Source organism: Buteo buteo, chromosome 7, assembly GCF_964188355.1.
Source record: "Buteo buteo chromosome 7, bButBut1.hap1.1, whole genome shotgun sequence".
Taxonomy (NCBI): domain Eukaryota; kingdom Metazoa; phylum Chordata; class Aves; order Accipitriformes; family Accipitridae; genus Buteo; species Buteo buteo.
In genome coordinates, this window is record NC_134177.1 from 40737129 (window position 1) to 40755030 (window position 17902).

Sequence of the window (17902 nt, forward strand, 5' to 3'; positions counted from 1 at the left end):
AAGAGCTTAGCCACTCACTAAGCTAAGTAATCCTTTCGGTACCTCCTGGACTAGAGGTCAGGCCTGGTATTTGCCCAGTGGAAGGGGGGTGGTATTTTTCTTTAAACCAGTCAGACCTAAAGAGCTCTTGTGAAATCATTGGCACAATGCCATGTTTCCATAGCACTCCGACTGGCAGAAGATACTGCTGTGAATGTTAACATCTCTGTGGCACAGAGCCTCCTGCACGGTCTTCTGACTGTGGTGTTAGTAAAATTACATAGACTTGAAGTGAAGCATGTCACAGTGTTTGTAGGATCAGGGCCTGTAGTTATAGCTGATCACCTGGATGTTAGATTTTATTTTTTTTAGTGGCCTTTTAATTCATTAGAAAACTGCAGCAAACAAACACTTCTGCTTCATAACTGTAGAATTGCAGAGGAACACACTGAACGAGGGCAGAAAGAGTTTATACTTGTTCTACTCATGCGGTCTTGACTAAACAAAAGCATGATTGTACATGAGCTGCCCTTGGAGCTGGCTGAGATTTTTCTCAGAAAATTTAAAAGAGATCATCTTTAATACTCCCAGAAGAGTTCTGGTGAGCAGCCTGGCAACTATTGTCTGTCTTGGCTTTTGTGAAGTTTTTTAAAATGTATACAGATACTCAGTATAGCTGTTTATTTGTCTGCCTTTCTCTAAAAAGCCATTAAAAGTTTGTTTCTGGATTTGTTCTCTTCTAACCCTTCTACTTCTCTAGTATTTAAATGCTGTTGTAACTTCAAGCAATTATTGCCTCAGTTTTTTTGCCAAAAACATTAGATGGCATCACTGAGAGCTGCCATTCATCACTCTCTGGGGCTTTGTAAATGCCTCTTTCCCCTATATCCTTTCAGATGATGTTGCAGAATGGACAGAACCAGTATTTGTTTTAATTGTTGGTGATGCTTAAACAATTGGACAGGAGCTCTCTCACTGCACCTTGATTTAATCTTACTAAATTAAGGAAATCCAGTACAAATTGTGAAAACCTGTGATTATCTTGTGGAGACAGTGTGAGATTCTGGAAGGTAGGCACATCACTTATTTCTCTTCCTATCTATGAAATATGTGGTGGGATGAAAAAGAATTAGCGCACTCAGCCTAATCTTCAGTTTCCAGAATTATACTGGCACTATTTGTAAGCACCCAGAAGATAAGAACCTGTCTAGATGTTTTTTCTAGGCCAAATCATGTCATATCTACCCATCTTTCTCCTGTGATGGTATTATGTAGATGGAAGTGGAAGATGTGACATACATTTTAACATTGGTAAAGCTTTTCACATTATCAGAGGTAAGATTCTTACAAGTCAGGGAAATAAAAGTACCATGATGCATCAGCAAAGCTGGTTAAAAAGACACACTCAGAAGAGTTGTCAGGAAGTTACTGAGGAAAAGACAGCACTTATCAAGCGTATTCTGTATAGGACCCTCTTGGATCAGACACTGCAGCCGCAAAAGAGAAATCCTTAAGAAACTATGATTTGTTATCTGAAACTCAGAGAACTACTTAGAACAGGTTAGACTTATTTCTAGCACAAACAGTTTATAAGGGTGGTTGATCCACACTTGAGGCAGAGGAAGAGACTAGATAAAGTTTTGCAGTATTTTCTTAATCAGTAGACCATTTTTTTAAAAGGTTGATGAATTAGCTTCCATCCAGTTATAGGTTGATGGGGGTGGATTGTTAAATAAATAAAACAGTTAAGTAAACAGTGTGACCATTTTACAAAATCACCATTTTGGAGTTTAGTTTGAAGTATTTTAATGAAGTATGGGAACCACTATATCACTCGCCTTAAAATATGCTTCTTGGACACTGATGAATATTGCATGTATCTCAGATTTGCATGCACCTCTTGTCTTTCAGACTATAGGTTGAGTAACAGTGATGTTGAGTAACAGGTGACATCTTGGGTTCTCCTGTAGCCATATTTTAATGAAATCAGAGATACTTAGTAATGTTTCCTACCTATCTGTTCACTGTTTAACCTAGTTCTGAGATTCTTTGGACTGGAAAGTACTACCATACTGTCTACCTTTTAGATGATGATACCATACTGTCTACCTTTTAGATGATGATGATGATTATTATTATTATTAATAATAATAATAATAATAATTTAGACAGACTTCTCGTTTGTGGCCCCCTTCTTCTTTTGCCACCCAAAATAAGTAGAGGTATTAGCTTCAATGATTCTGAAACAACAGATATGTAATATTGACCAGGGGCTAATCCATTAAGTATTTTTAACTTGCTGATAATTTCCTACCTTTGGTCTTCACTTGTGAGTGAATAATCAACTGACTTCTTCCACCTTGGAAAAGATGCTTAAAAAATCCTACCATTTTCATTACAAAATATTTGAGTAGAATGGTGTAATTTGCAACATGAGTTTCAGGCCAGAGATGAAGGTACCCAACACCCAGAATCATTAAAAAATCAAGAACACAACTTTGCAAACAAATATGTTTAATTGCATTGTATAATGGACTTATAGTTGTTAAATATATTATTTTACTGTATAATTTATCGTTCTTCCAGTTCCTTTAGCAGCTCATCAAAGTGAGTAATGTACCATTTAGCTTTCTCCTTTACTTGCTTTCTGATTACATTTCCTCCAAATCCAATGAAGCAGTCCTGGCAAAACAGAAAGAATGGGCACGTTTATTCTTGCAGTCTGATGTAAGGAATGGAGCTTCTCAGCAATTAAGTTTGGTTTTAAGATTGGATTTTAAAATTACGGTATTCCTTCCTGCCTCTTCCCCTGTTTTACTTTGCATGTTCATTTTTCAAATTTATTAACAAGAACTTAATTAACATTTAATTTTGCACCACTTTGGTTATTAGAGTTTTGTTCCAGTAGGAAGGTTGTGTCTCAGTGCCTTGTAACTTCAAGATTGTTCAGGTCTGAGATTTTACTGAAAATGCACTGTAACTGTGATGCAACATAAGGCCTTACTATTCAAGAATGAGTTAACATTTGAACATGCATGCAGCATCTCACAATTATCCCTATACTGTTTATCTTAACTCTGTTTACTTCATTTGATAGATACCAGAAGTAAACATTAACCATGTCTTCAATCATTAACCAGGAACAGTCATCATTTCTACATCTTAGAAAACCATCTGCAGTGAAAGTGCAGTGTTTAAAATTTCCACTGCTGCTTTTTTGCCTTTAGGTAGAAAGCATTAAGCAAATACTAAGCTGGTTTGGTCATGCACATATTTAACAGTAAGGGACCAGCTGTCAAAACTTGCATCAGCAGTAGCTCTGAGTTTGTTCCTGAGCATTTCCATGCACTGGCATATCTGTCCCTCACCATTGGCAAAGAAGGGGTACTGGAGTACTTTTATGTAGAGAAAGGTGCTAAAGGGGAGACAAAATTAAGGTCTTTCCTCTGTGAAATGACCATTTATAAAAGTTGTCTTTCTATTTTCACCCTGTCAGGGCTGATATCTTCAAAAGTATCATTACTGTACAGTGAGATGAACCCTCCTGCTAGGCCAGTACCAGGTAAATGTGCACCAGATCTATACCAGACCTTCATGCTAAGCACTGTTAGTCAGTGTTCAGAACCAGGATCATGGTAGGGTAAGACCTCTGCACAGAAGCAAGCACTTAACTGTGAGGATGTAGAGGGGAAAGGCAGACATGATAATACCAGCTTGATTTGAGACAGGTTGCTAGACTGTTACACAGTCCTGCTAGACCCAGCCAGCATCCTGGCTTAAAGGGTGACACCCTTACTGAGCTGTCTGAACTGAGAGAAATCAAACATTGCATGATGCAGGCTTTCTAGAGGGAAACTACCTGCACAGATCTCTTTTAGGCTGTGGGAAGTGCTAAAGATCTTCCCTGAAGTCCTACAAAGAATTCAGACTTGGGGGGGGGGGGGGCGTCCCAAAGGATTTGCTCAAAAGGAGTTTAGAATTCCTGCTCTTTAATACTTACAGCAGGGGGACAGGCTTCCATGTCTGTAGCTCCATCTCCAATCATAACTACTTTCTTAAAGTGGAACTGTTCCTTCAGATGAGTAATAACCTTTCCTTTCCCCCCTGATTCAGCTGTTGGTTGTGTTTCATCAAATCCTGCGTATTCTCCTAGAACACAGTGGAAGGACAAGTTAGACACATAGCATATTTTCTTGTAAATGAAGAAAGATATATGCCTATGGTCTTTACTTCAGAAAACAGCTGATTACATGCAGTCCTGTAAGCCTCACAATATCAGCATCCCAAAAAAGTAATTAGAAGGTAAGCGTAAAAACTGGGATTTGACCCAAGTCTTCAGTGGGGATATTTTCAAAGAGCTGAAATGCTAACACAAAAGTAGAAACCCTGTATCAGTGGTGTTACAAATCCATTCCCAGTCACTCTGGTCCAGTCATTCTGGTGTAAACATTTCAAAACCAGCATCCAGTGTGATGTATAGACAGTGTATGAAATACTGAGTAAGAAACAACCTCACTAACTACAGTTCTGCTTGATTACACTAGCTTAAAGTCCAGAGCAGCTCAACTAAAGTACATCAGTCTCCATACATACCTCAAAGTCACTGAAAATCAAGTTTGCCTCTGAAAGCAGGTAAGTGTAATAAACTCTTTTAACTTTAAGGAGCAAGAGAAAATGAAACTTTGCTGTCAGCAACTGTAACATGTTTTACCTTTGGCACCACTTGCAATTAAAAAGTAACTACAGCTCTATTCCATATGTCTGGAAAATGACCTGAACCCATGTTTTTGGTAAGGTCTTGCAATTTGCCAGCTTGGAGCTAGCTGGATTGGTAACAAGGTCATGTAGGCTGGACGGTTATCTGTAGCCCAATATCTGACAGTTTGAACCAAAAAAGTGGCATTAATTAGCAGAGAAAAGAGACTTTAAGGGAATCTCACCATTAAAGTAAAACTTCAGCCTGTTGGCAAAGACATTTGCTGTTGGAATGTTCAGCTGCAAGGCCACGTGCTCCACAATGCTCTGAAACCCCCCAGAGACCAAGAAGACCTGGACCCCTCGTTGTTGAAGCCTGCTCACCAGCTCCCTGAGAAGAAAGAGCAGTCACCAAGCGTGAGTGCCTGGCAGCATCTAGGGATAACAAGAAAGCCAAAATACCTCTTTCCTATACAAGGCTGCCCATACTTTGTGTTATTCCAGTTCAGTTAGGATGTGTGCTGCTTTCCAGCTCCATCCATCTCTGCTGCCCAAAGCTTTTCCTTCTTCCCCTTGCAAGTTTGTGCATACCCCTTGCTCGAAAAGAGCTGAATGAAACCATCACGTCTAGAGACAAACAGGTATTTAGTTGCTCAGAAACAAGCACTTCCTAGAAATGTTGTCTTTACACTTTCATACTGTTCATATTAGTTCCCTTGAACAAATGAGAGCAGATCCAGTTCAGATTTTTTTTCTGAAGTAAAACAACAGCAAGAAAATGAATCTATAATGCAGAAAAAAGTAGGGAATGTGGGAGAGAGAAAGCCACTGCACCAAAATGCAAAAGTGGGCTGAAAGGTGTGCAAAGTGCACACGTTTTCTAACTTGGAGTTGGTTCCCCAGACGCCGGACATCGATGCTGTCTTTGGAAGAGGGCACTAGCTACAGAAAAGGAATCCAAAAAAGTAGAAGTTTTCGGACCCAGTTAATGTCAACGAGGCTTGAAGGCAGCTTAAAGTTTTACAGGATTTGGCTCAGAAGCAGTAAGATCAGCATGCATCAATGCTGAGCAGTTGAAGTGGTAGCAGTAACAGCAGAAATGCTAAATACTAAAAAGCAAAGTGGAGGCTTAAAGCAGGCTACCCAGAAAAGGAGGAAGAAAGGGAAGGAATGAAAAGGAAAATCATGTGATTCTAAACAAGGAAACAATGTTCTCTTTGTATTTACATCTAGCTATGCCTTCTGTGGGAAAAGCTGAGCATGTGCTTCATTCCAAGGAGAAAATACCAAGCACAATATAATCTAAAATTACTGTATGTGCTAAAAATATTTTAAACTTAGAGCTATGGCCAGATTTTGTAGTAAAGAAATTATTCTCAATTGTTTGAAACAATTTGAATAGGAAAAAACCCCATTTAAATAGTTAATGTTTATTCTAAATCCAAAGTTGAATGAATGCACACATATATATGTGTTTCCCCTTAATGATTTTTTAATACTTTTTTTAGGGACTTCAGTACATAATGGGTAGCTCTGAACAATGGATCCCCTAAACTGAGTCCAGGGATGTGACTGCACACAGAAGTGTAAGAGAGGTAATATAATTGTAGAATAGACCAAGCCAGTAGTTCATACTGGGTATTAAATCTCCTCCCAGTTCCATCACCCATCAAAAAGCAGTTGTGATTGAACAGATTATTTTCCATGCCAGTTTAATCCTCGAACCAGAATTTGAGCTGGCCAGCCAAAACACCAGTTAATACCTAAGACTGTTTTCTTTTTACATGGATGCTTAGCCACTTGACAGGGACTCAGGCCGTTATGAGCTCCTGATGTAAGCTTTGTACACAACATCGAAATGGAGTAGGAAGGCAATCTAAACCAGCTCGATGGTCTCACAGCCTCACTAATGTCACAGAATTTTGTTGATTTATGCCATGTGCTTTTGGAAGACTTTTTCATTAGATCATTTGAAATTCTTCTTACCTTATTCCTGGTGTTAGCTGAGGTGGATTGTCGGATATTAATTTCTGCACTTGCTCATAGGAGGGACGTATGAGACCTAGTCGTGCTGTTAAAGCTGCTTTGAATGTCACAGTGCCACCCATAGCTCTGCGGGTCCTAAATTGTGATCCAAAGAAAGCAAATCAGTGATGCTTTTAAGTTGAGGGTTCTCCCAAGAACAGTTAGTTAAAGAAGCACAACAAGGAACAAGGTAAGAGACCATAGGTTCCAAGTTATACCATATCGATGTGGTAAAGGAGAAGATTGGTAGCAACCACCAGTAGAAGATCTCCACAGATTGGAGCTCTTGTGAGAACCAGTGAGGCAAAGGAAAACTGCTTCATTCCCTCTGTGAGTGCATCTGAGCCACTGGACCAGTATTCCTAAACTGCAGCTCAGGTGCCGTTCTCTGAAATTAACAGAATTTTTGCTACAAGCTTCAATGGAAACCACATCAGCCTCAGAGGAGTGTTTAGAGAGTTGTCCCCTCTCCTCCACCTCATAATAAGGTTTGCTAGTGCTTAGCCAAGTTTAACGATGAGGTCTGATCTTAGTCTATTGAAGAAATTTACATTAGAGAATTTATGTCAGTATAGTTTTGTTGAGTGGCTTTGCAATTCCAAAAGAAGTTACTTCATTATGCATTAATTCCACTTATTATTCCTAAAGTCCTTTTAAAACTGTAATAATCTCCTATGACAGGGTTGAATCAATCCCTATGGTAGATTCATTGTCACAGATTAACCTTACCCTTGCTTATTTTTTACTACTATTCCTATGAAGTAAGCAGCAAATATACATACATCTCTGCAACAGCATCTCCAACTCCACAGAACTTCGCAAGCTCATCAATGCCTTCTTCCCTGATGACTGTACTGTCCACATCAAAGCATACTGCATCAGCATTGCGGAAGATTTCTTTCAGCTCCAAGAGGGATGCCATCCTTTTAGGAACCTTCTTACTGTGAGGGGACAAGATAAAGTCTTTCTCTGAATGACAGTACTGCACTCTGTCTTGAGCCATTGGCGCAACTGGTCTGGTTCTTGCAAGTAGGGACGAGCACAGCCTGGTAGCCAGCTTTTATCAAAGAGTGTGAGCGGTGGTGGAGGTCTGGCTCAGTTGCTGATTTGCTCTCTGCTGTTACTGCCTACTGATGTTCAATTTACGTTATAGGTGGGCCGTGGAGCTTTGGTCAGTTGCTGATTTGCTCTCTGCAGGCTCGGCCCATTGATGTTCACATGGGGTTCAAGGTTGTAATACTTGGCATTTGCTGAACCATGAGACTGCCAACTGCTGTGTGGGACTTGCAGTTCTCTGTCTCATCTTGCCCTCACCGCTCAAACGGATCTTCATTTCTCATCAGACCCAGTCTAGTGTGTCAAATTAGTTGCTCCAGGAGATAGTAAAAGTCACCCAGCCCTTAAGGATTTGCTTGATCGCAGTAGACATAACTATCTTAAACCTATCAGTGAGTGGTTATCCCTGAAACATGAAGGTTTAGATCCTTTTCTATGTCCTGATTAATATAAACTAAATATTCTCATCATCTATGAATGCATAGAAGATTTGGCCATTAGCATTGGGAATGAAAGTCTTGGGCTTTGAGAACTTCACTCAACTCATTAACATACCACGTCATGACACAACTTTTTCCACAACAATGCCTGACAGAAGTTTTTCTTCCCTTTTATATCTGTCCACTTAAATAAGTTGAGCACTTCTTCTGTGGATCAGAAGCACGAGGTGTTAATCAAGTATTTTTTTACTCTACCCTACTCATCTTGTGCTTCACCCTTTCGTAAGGGAATTCAGTGCGGACTTTACCAATCTGTACATTTAGACAGAAATAACAGCTTTCTATCTATCACACTTCCCAGATTTTTGTAAAAGCTTTTGTTTGGTTGGTCTTCTAATCTCTTAGATGTCTCTCAGGACACGTCTTGTATAATTGATCTGGGTAGCAGGTTCTCTCTTTTTCTGGGATAGGGAAAAAAATACCATCAAACAGCATGTTATATACCTTCATTGTGTTACATACCTTCATCTTTTGTCTTCCTCTCACTACGCTAATTTATTTTTCTCCTGTATATCATGTGAATTTTTATGGTGAGAGGTCTTACACACACAAGTTCCCACAAAACATTTATTTTTTGCCCTTTTTGGACAAACTTTGCACCCCCAGATACGAAAGATGTCCAGTGAAGATGGAGAAGGTCATCACTAGGTACCTTGCTGTGGAAAAGTACAGGAGCTGATCGGTACTGACATAGCTCATTGCCAGACAGGAGTCATCCAGGGATCACACATGGTAAGCACCAGTGCTGTTTCCTGAGGTGACTTCTGTGTGCTCACCTAGAGATCACAGCTAAATAGTTAACGGTCAAAGCAGGAATAGGAACCTTTGGTTTTATTCCCACCATATGGTGAATACTGGGATACAAAAGGCTTTATGGAAAATTACCATAATCACTGAAAAATTGTATAGAACACACACTCATCTTTTATCTGTTCATGTGTATAGAAAAAAAGAGAATACTCCAGTCCTTCATTGAAAGGTAAAAGTCTGTATAAATGAAGCCACCAAACCTAAGTGGTGAAACCTGTTGTGAACTGCTAAGAGCCATATTTGTAAGAGAGAGTCTCTGTTTAACAGGTAGATATAAAATAGCAAGAAACAGAGAAAGCAAGTCACATTAAAGGCAAAGCTATCCAAAGGCAGCCATAAAGAGTACTGCTTAAGAGGGTCGCTCTAGCTATTATTCAGTTTTTTGGTGTGAACACACTACTATAGTAACCAAAGTGGGTTCATGGCTTTTGTACAAGGCTGAGAAGGTGACACAGCAACTTCCTCAGCGCTCATCTGCATCGCAGGTGTGAGTGAGAATGGGAGAGCAGGTATCACCCAGCCCATATGTCCCTCCTGTACATTTGGTTTAGGTGTGGGAAGGTAGGACAGAGCCTGGGCTCAACCTCCCCAGTGTGTCAGAAAGCAAAGGTGAGTGGGTACACAGTAAAGGGGAGGTATTCCAGAAAAGGGCTTTTACAACCTCCAGCTCTGGGAAGGGCAGAAACAAGGACTGAACCATAGTTTGACAGGCCTCTGCTCTTGGTGCGTCAGGGCTGTTCCGTGCAGACATACTGTAAAACTCTGGTCTAGCCTTAGAAGCATCACAAGAATTATTTGCTACAGAAAGCACATGTTTTTTATATTTTTCTATAAAGACTGCACTGTACATATAAGAAGTACAGTCATATGCCATCAGCATGGCGCATAAGAGAAACCTCTCTCTCTGAAGTGGCCACGGGCATAAAAATTTCCCTCTGACAGAGACTGGTTCTGAGCTAAGACTTGGCAGTGGGTGGACGGGTGACACGTGAATTCCACGTTTACTTTGTGTTAGCCTTGACTTGACATTGGCTCCACAGCACTGTGTTTGTATTTTCAGTGGAAGATTTTGATTTTCTGAGCAGGAGGGCTTTATCTTTAGGGTGGGCCTTGACAGCTAGATATATTTGTGCAGTGGAATTAAAAAAAAAAAATCCACTAAAATTTTTTAAATGGCAGGGTATTAATTTTTTCCAGCCTACTAGTAATTATAGAGTCCGCCAAAAATTCCACCATGGGTTTGGTGCCAATTTCAAAGATTTGCTCTACTGAACAAACTTGTTGCATCACTGTGGCATGACATTTGCGTCACAGTGTTCCAACACTGATTCCTTATTATGCAAAGCCATCACATTGCCTCATGCTAACCTGAGGCTGCACTGCAACATTACCTCATTATGATGCAATGTCACTGTGTGGGAACACCGCACTGTGATGTGATTTCTTGGTGAGAACCTGAAATATATTTCTGGATACAAGTCTTCAAAATTTTAATCTCTCTGCGAAAAATGTTCTCGCTAGAAACACACCTTGGGAGCAGGAAGGAAGAGACATTTAACTTTTCCTTCTCCCTGGCATCCACATTTCCCATACTCCTTTCCCTTCTGGATGCTCCTTACAATGATGAGACCACCGTTGTGGTGGACTTTGCACTTTGATGGACAAATAGACAAGTTAGAGGAAGAATTTATTAAAGATACCAGTTGTGAAGCCATGGTTGGAATTAACCCTGTCCTCTCTTTGTTCCATGCAATAACTCTTTCAAAAGAGTTTCAAGCTGTGGTTTATAGTGCCTAAAAATGACAAATTGGAAGGGAAGAATTGTGTTTTGAAATGCAGAAATCTTCAGTAGTTCCTGATCTCCCTTGGCCTGTAACCTGCTAAAATCTTTCCACTTCCTGCTATAGCTGGGCACTGATTCCTGGAAAACACAGACCTGGTTTTGGCTGATGTATCATCACACATGTTGGCGAACTTGTGATGAACTGTGAAGTAGGGAAGCTCATACAGGAGCAAAGAGGAGAACCTGTGAAGGAAGCTTCAGCTATTGCAGGGAGTCTTGATGGTGGGAAAAGCAAATTTTAGGAGTTAAAGGTGGTTCACCTGGGTGAAATAAGGTTCTTCTGCCCTTGTTGGCAGAGCTCCAGGGGTCACCATCAGCTCCAGATGCTGGCAAATGCCATTCCAAATGGTAATGTGCCAATTTCAGTAACTTGTGAAATTTCTTCCCTGGCCGTAAACATAGATGAAGAGCCTAAGGCAAGGCTATTAGTGATAGAGTAATGGGCAACAGGGGTGGGGGAAAGTACAAGCAGGAGAGGTTCTGCTACTTCCCTTATTTTCAAAATTTTCACTGGGCCATCCTGGCATGTTGTCCACCAAGAAGCTGCCTAGAATTTGCCTCTGGGTAAGCGTGCATAAGAAATAAGGACAGACACCGTAGCTTGTCCACAAGTAGGTGCCACTTGGAAACATGAGCAAAAAGAATTGAAGATGTGTAAAACCTTTCTATGGACAAATCTAACAGCTGTAGTAAGGGAACAGCAGGTTTTTATTCCAGAGTGGTATAGGCCTCTACAGTTGGCAGAGATTAATTACTCTGAAATACAGGGCATCTGATTGCTTATATGTGTAAATGTTTTAATGAAATGGTAAGAAAAAAGAAATTCCCTCAAATAATGAGTTCTGTCTCCATATGAAAAACGGGTAGAAAATCTCTGATCTTTCTGCCATTGAATTTCAGATAGGTAATCTATTCCTATCCTATAATTTGCATGCTGGAAAAGCATCCAAGCAGTAAACATTTCAACAGGTCTAGTAATAAAATATTGTGGGGAAAAAGCTGAAAAGAAGAAAATTGGAAAGAGAAGAAGCAATGGGCAAAGTGACTAGAGAAGACATAAGAGTGACAGAGGGAGAGAGGGTGAAATCTGAGATAAAGATGAAGAGAAAGGAAATCACAAGGGTAAAGTGGAATTCCCATGAGATCTCCTTGCCTCCAGACTATGAAGTACTTCATTAGGCCATTTGAGAAAAACACCTGGCATTTCCAGAAGAAATAGTTCTGTTTCGTAACAGAGAGGGTGGAGTCACAGAAGCAAGCACGGGAATTATGTAAGACCACATGTCAAAGGAAAACACCTGAAATCTTTTCTGTTTGCTGACCCTTCAAAGAAGGGCACTTGCTGCACTGTGAAAAACTGAAACATCTGCAGTATCTGCTACATAAAATGCAAAAGGAACAAGTAAATGGTACTCAGAACTCCAGGTGTTCTGGGGCTGCTATACTTTGACAAGATCTTGATGAGATCTCAAAATCCTCATTGTGACTAGGCTTCACTTGTTATCATATTTCAGCTTTCAGAAGGGCTGCCACGCTGCCACTCTGTATTATGTTCACATTTACTGCTGTGAAAAAATGAAGATTAAGTGAATCTCAATGAAATATTACCTAAAATATCTTTTTAAACAGATCACTCGGGAATATCCTAGTTTGCAAACAGTTTCCGGTGTTTCTGATTCACTTTCCCATTTAACAAGGTGAGAGTGATGACTGAGAGACACTCCGAGATACATTCCTGCAGCAGAATAAGATTGCATTGAACGTGCAGTGAGATTAACAGAAATGTAACCACATTAAACTGTTTCTGTTGCACTGAAGGGGAACTGCTGCTTAAGTAAGGGATTTGGAGAAAATAGTTCTTGAAACTTTTCTCAGGCCCTATTCACACTACAGGAGCAGTCCTGCTTTTAAGAATGTTCACAGGAGTGTTTCCATGGTATGAGTTCAAACAAACCACTTAATCCTCATTGCTTCTAGTCCTATGTCTGCAAAATGGGAATAATATAGTGTTACAGCTTTTCTATGCTGACATTTAATTCTCAGTATTAGCAATATGTTTTGAAAGCTTTAGAGGAAAGGGGATACAGTTAAGCAGATTAGTTATAGTTAAGCAAATTGTGACTGTTTATATCCCTGCAAGTACTACTCTTTAAAAGTTCAACCCATCCATCCATAACTGTGAGTTTCTGTGGTGTTCAGTGTGAGAACAGAAAGATTCAGTCCTTAACCTCACTAAGCTTGCTTCACACTTCCTGGTTTTCTGTTCAGTTTTTAAAGGTAGTAATACAAACCTGTACGCAAGTCAAGAGATTAATTATTTGCAGCTATACACTAATATCTGAACAGCAGTGCCTAACAGTGTATTTATTTAAGCACCTTTTAAAAAGTAGTTGAAAAGGGGTAGAAGGAACCCAGTGGATGTTGACATACACCTCCCAACTCTCCAATCCCCTCCTGCCTGACCTGACAAAATGATGATGCTTCCCCCCCGCATGATTGCATCATTCATTCATGCTGCTGTTATAAAACAGGCACCACACTGTTCCTGCATCTTGCAGGGCAGTACAGTTGCAGCCCCAGCAGAAGACACTCTTCCTTTTCTATGCTAGAAAAATATGCTAAGTGTTACGGATCTGATACGCCAAACGCCAACCCCTTCCAAACTGAGAGAAAAAAACGTTCCCAGTGACTTACAGTATTGTACTGGCCGTGGCTGTTGCTGCTGCTGCAAACCTCTTGGCTGCACAAGAAAAGAAGGGATCAGCTGAGACCTTCGGTCACATAAGTACAACGGCACGGGCTGATCTGGAAGAAAGCTGCATTTTGTAAATCACTCTTTTATAATCTGCTGAGTAAGCCAGCCTGGATGTTTTTTTTAAATGGTTGCACACATGTAACCAGAGAAGTCCAGCTGTTCGCTGACAGGCGTAGGGAAGAGAGGTGTAACCTTGCCTACGTCGGGGGAGGAGCCGCTCGGGCCCAGTTTGGGGAGCTCCCAGCTTGGGTAGGCATGGCTTGGCAGGGAGCAGACCCTGCACAAGATGATGGGGAGCTCGCTCGCCCCTCAGCCAGCCTGTGCCACAGGCATGGAGAACAAGACGGGTCTTGGCAAACTCGCCTCGGTCCACGCAGAGCGCCAGCGCAGGAGAGCGAGGGATGAGAGCCGAGGAGGGGCTCGGACAAGCAGCAGTCAGGAGTTTCTCTTGGCGTGAAGTCAGAGGCGAGGCAGGGACACGGTTTTCTTTTGCTGTGGATGAGATGGAAGGTTTTGTGGGTTAAGATTGCAATATCATATTTTGGCTTAAGCTGTTACTTGGTGCATCGGGGTGTGCAATGTTACACACACACAAAAATCAGATCAAAATTCATCAAAAACTTTGAAGTGAAATTAAAACTTCTGCTTATGAGAAGGCTCTGTTTTGTTTCCTCAAATGCAATGTTGTCAAAAGCAACAGGAAACTTGCAAAACCTGTCTGTGCTCGTGTTTTGGCGTCCCACAGAACAGCTTCCCTCAGACATCACTGTGGATGTCAGTTAGGAAACAGGACATTGCCAACCCAGAACTATTAAGCCGGTGGTTTGGTTCAAGGTCAGGAAAGCCTGATTTAGCTGATTTAGCTTCTTTCATTCACTTATGATAGGAGTCTTATGACTGCTGCTTGTCTTGAAAGACTGTTCTGCATCACTGGATCCACCAGTCACATTCTATGCATGATCTCTTTTGCCATTCTGGCAGTATTACCCCTCAAAATTACACGTATTAATTAAAATCAATAGCCTTCTGTGCCTCTCCTCCCATGTCTTCCTTTATGTTTTTTCAGAAGTTCTCAGTACATGACCATTTGTCAATATGAAGTTCTCGGTACATGACCATTTGTCAACATGAGCATCTATTAGTAACTTTTTGCGTCAGGAAAAGCTGGTAGCAAGCCCCTTTGCTCCAAAACTGGTGACATCGTTCACTGTTCAGTCTGGTCCTCTTTGTTGGTTTTATTGTGGCAGGACAATATTTTTTTAAAACAGATTTAGAAATCATTTCTATGAATAAGGTTAAATGAAAACAGATCTTGATAAAGATGAAAGAAAACTGCTTTTACTGAGAATCTCAGAGGTTTTTTTGCCAAGATAAGCAGTGCGTGATTTGACTAAGAGAATTGCTGCTGAATATTTCATGAAGGATATTCCCTTTATTTGGCTTTGTTTAACAGACATATTGGTTTTAATTCAGTTAAATATTTAGATTCTAATCTGGTGTAATTCGTTGTACATCCGTTGATTTTAAAGGACAATTTAGGCCTAGTAAGCATCTGCCCTGTATTTTTACTATGCATTAAAAACAAATATGCAGAACAGTTCAACAGCCACAGCCAAGACTGAAAAATGAAGAAAAGCTTGTCCTGATGTCTGAAAAATGCTGCAAAATGGGGATTTAATGTGAAAATGGTAATGAGAAATGTTACTATACCATAAAATAACAATCCTCAGACACGTGATCCAGCAAAGAAACAAAGAGAGGTCTGCCTGGAAGCTTTGAGAGGATGTTCAGGAGTGAAAAGCACAGCTCATGTGGATGTGTGACTATCGATATAAGCACAGCACCTAACTTTTGTATGTGACTACGAAACCTCTCCATTTGTACAAAAAGCAGAGACCACCTCTGAAAATGGCTTTCCTTTTTTTTTCTCTTTTTCCACCAAAAAAAATCCATCTAAAATTCAAACTAAATTTTCCCAGAATAACTGTTTTATTTTCCTACAGTAATAATTCCCCTCACAAACCTGAACCTGCTTGGGGAATGGCCATATCACTGTCAGCACCCAGCCCCACATGTTGCAGGTGTTTAGGGTGGATGATTCCTGCCTTTCCACGGGACATCACCCAGTCGGGTCCCAGAACAGCAGCAAGGAAAACATAAAATACAATGTGCTGGCTGGTACGAGTATGGGTTTGACAAGGCTGCCCTCTACCGAGAACAGCCCTGAGAGAGAGGATCAAGGCAAAAAAATTACAAACCAGAGAAGCAAGAATAGCAAAATATTTGTGTGTGACCTGTTGGCTACAGAATCCAGGGCAGAGGTGGAGATTCAGGTGTTTTAACCGGGCATTGCATCTAGGCACCTCAAATATTAGCACTGCAGCCTCTCAGGGCTGGGTTGGCGTGTTCTGTTTTGTTATGGTCTCAGCAGGCCGGTAGCATCCCAACAGAAGTGAAGACTAAACATTAACAGAATTCCAGAGCCAATTATGAAATGCCAAGTGTAATTTCCTGCATTTTGCAATGTTTAATGTTTATTTCTAATAATTACAGTAACAGAACAGAAAGCCCAGCCACTATACTAAAGAGTCAGCATTAAAATATTTCACAAGACATATGCACTGCTCAGCTAAACAAAAGGGCTCCAAACTTGTATTATGTTCAAACACCAACTCCATCTAAAATGTTTAAAAAACAGAAACTCAAGCATTAGCAGCTGTCCCCTCCAGACCTGCCAAGTCAGACTGACAGACCAGGCATGGGAGTCCTCCTGCACAACATGGCGTTTTGCCCAGAAACCTGAGATACTCACCCAAAGCAGCGGAGTCACAGCAGGTGCCATAGCCTGCTGCCAAAACCGGCAAGGCTGCTGAGTCTGCCCTGACACTTCATACTCACTGACTGTTTCAGTCAAGCTCCCCCAAAACGCAACACAATTGTACCCAACAGCAGGCTTAGACTTTACTACTGGAAGTGGCAGGATAACACGAACAGCCCATTGCATTGCTGCTCAGCGCCACTACAGTGGGTTGCTGAAGCCCGGCACCCAGGGCCGCATCCAGAGCTGCTGGCTGCAAAGAGTGGGACGGAGTGGGGGAGATTTACCCTGCACCATCCTCATGCCTGGTGGATGAGCGTTGGGGGAGGCTCTTTCTCTGTACCAAATACTGAGGAATCCTAGTCTCGGGGCCAGCTGTCCCTGTTTGCTGGGGGTTAGCACCCTCTGGAGCAGATGGGCTGCAGGAACACCAAAAACGCTTGGCCTGGATCTCCCTGGCACACTTCTGCAGCTATGGGCCGTGATTATTCTGGGGATGGTCCTTACAAAATACTTGAAATAACAAGAGGGTTGTGTCACACCGGGTATTGCCAGTTGCTCAGACTTAGCAGATGGGTGTTTGGGGGTACAAGCCCAGATGGGGCAACATGGGAGCCAAACCTGGTGCAATCTGTGCCCGCGGTGTGTGTAAGGGACCATGGCAAGAGCTCTCTTCTCAAGCTCCTCTCAAAGAAAACTGTCAATTGGCCTCCATTTCGGAGCTCAAGGCCCTTAAGACGCAAATGTTTCACAGCCTCAAGGCCTGGGCCCTGATGGGCCATGTAGGCCAAACACTTCCAGCACCCATCAGGGTCGCCTTGACTTCAATAATATTTGTTTTTCTTCCACAGGCCTCAAGGGAATCCTCTGCGTGTCCTTGGGAGCGATCGTTCCCCGTGCCTAGAAAGCCTTGCCAAGGGTTCAGGCCCAGAACAGCCTGGGCATGCAGGCCCCACCGGCCCACACAGCAGCCTCTGGATTAAGAGATGAGTTTTGATTAACCTCCACTCCGACTTTTTACCAAGAACCATTCTGATTATTAATCCCGTCCGCTTAACTATTAATTCTATCGATCTAATGTTAAATCACCGGGTTTAATTATTTATTCTCACAGTTCTACGAACCTGCCGGGGGGGGGGGGGGGGCCGTGTCTGTCACGGGAGCGGATGGGATTAACGACCGAGCGACCCTGCCCGTTCAAAGGCCTCGTTCACAGACCCGCCGACCCCGCCGCCCTCTCCCTCTCAGCGGCCCGCGCTCCCCGGTCACAACCGCGCCGGCGCCACCCCAGGGCGCCTCAGCGGTGGGGCGGGAGCGGGCCGGCGGAGCGACAGGTCCCGCAGCCAATGGGAATGCGGCCAGCTCGCCGGCGGACCAATAGGCGCGCCAGCGCCCCGGAGTGTTCTAGAAGGGGCGGGCGG

At 42.0% G+C, this 17902-nt stretch overlaps 1 protein-coding gene across 2 annotated transcripts; it reads right to left on the reverse strand.

Moving 5' to 3' along the window:
• Nucleotides 1-2476: 2476 nt before the first annotated feature.
• PSPH (phosphoserine phosphatase) lies at nucleotides 2477-13831 on the reverse strand. Of its 2 annotated transcripts, XM_075032580.1 has the most exons (6): nucleotides 13603-13831; nucleotides 7482-7640; nucleotides 6661-6795; nucleotides 4920-5065; nucleotides 3980-4128; nucleotides 2477-2661 (listed from the first exon to the last, which is right to left on the reverse strand). In XM_075032580.1, exons 2-6 carry the CDS (start codon nucleotides 7619-7621, stop codon nucleotides 2551-2553), a joined length of 681 nt encoding a protein of 226 aa, XP_074888681.1. In that variant the 5' UTR covers nucleotides 7622-7640; nucleotides 13603-13831; the 3' UTR covers nucleotides 2477-2550. The 2 variants fall into 2 exon arrangements, with proteins under 2 accessions (XP_074888681.1, XP_074888679.1); XM_075032578.1 differs by lacking the exon at nucleotides 13603-13831 and having other exon boundaries at nucleotides 7482-8638.
• Between the last annotated feature and the right edge of the window lie 4071 nt (nucleotides 13832-17902).

Excerpts from the sequence above, each read along its gene's own strand:
- PSPH (XM_075032578.1), bottom strand. The coding sequence starts at position 7,702 with ATGGCTCAAGACAGAGTGCAGTACTGTCATTCAGAGAAAGACTTTATC. Across the intron at positions 6,796-7,481 it reads GGAGATGCTGTTGCAGAGAT|GACCCGCAGAGCTATGGGTG; the intron begins GTATGTATATTT and ends ATCACAATTTAG. Across the intron at positions 2,662-3,979 it reads TGGAAGCCTGTCCCCCTGCT|GACTGCTTCATTGGATTTGG; the intron begins GTAAGTATTAAA and ends CTGTTTTGCCAG.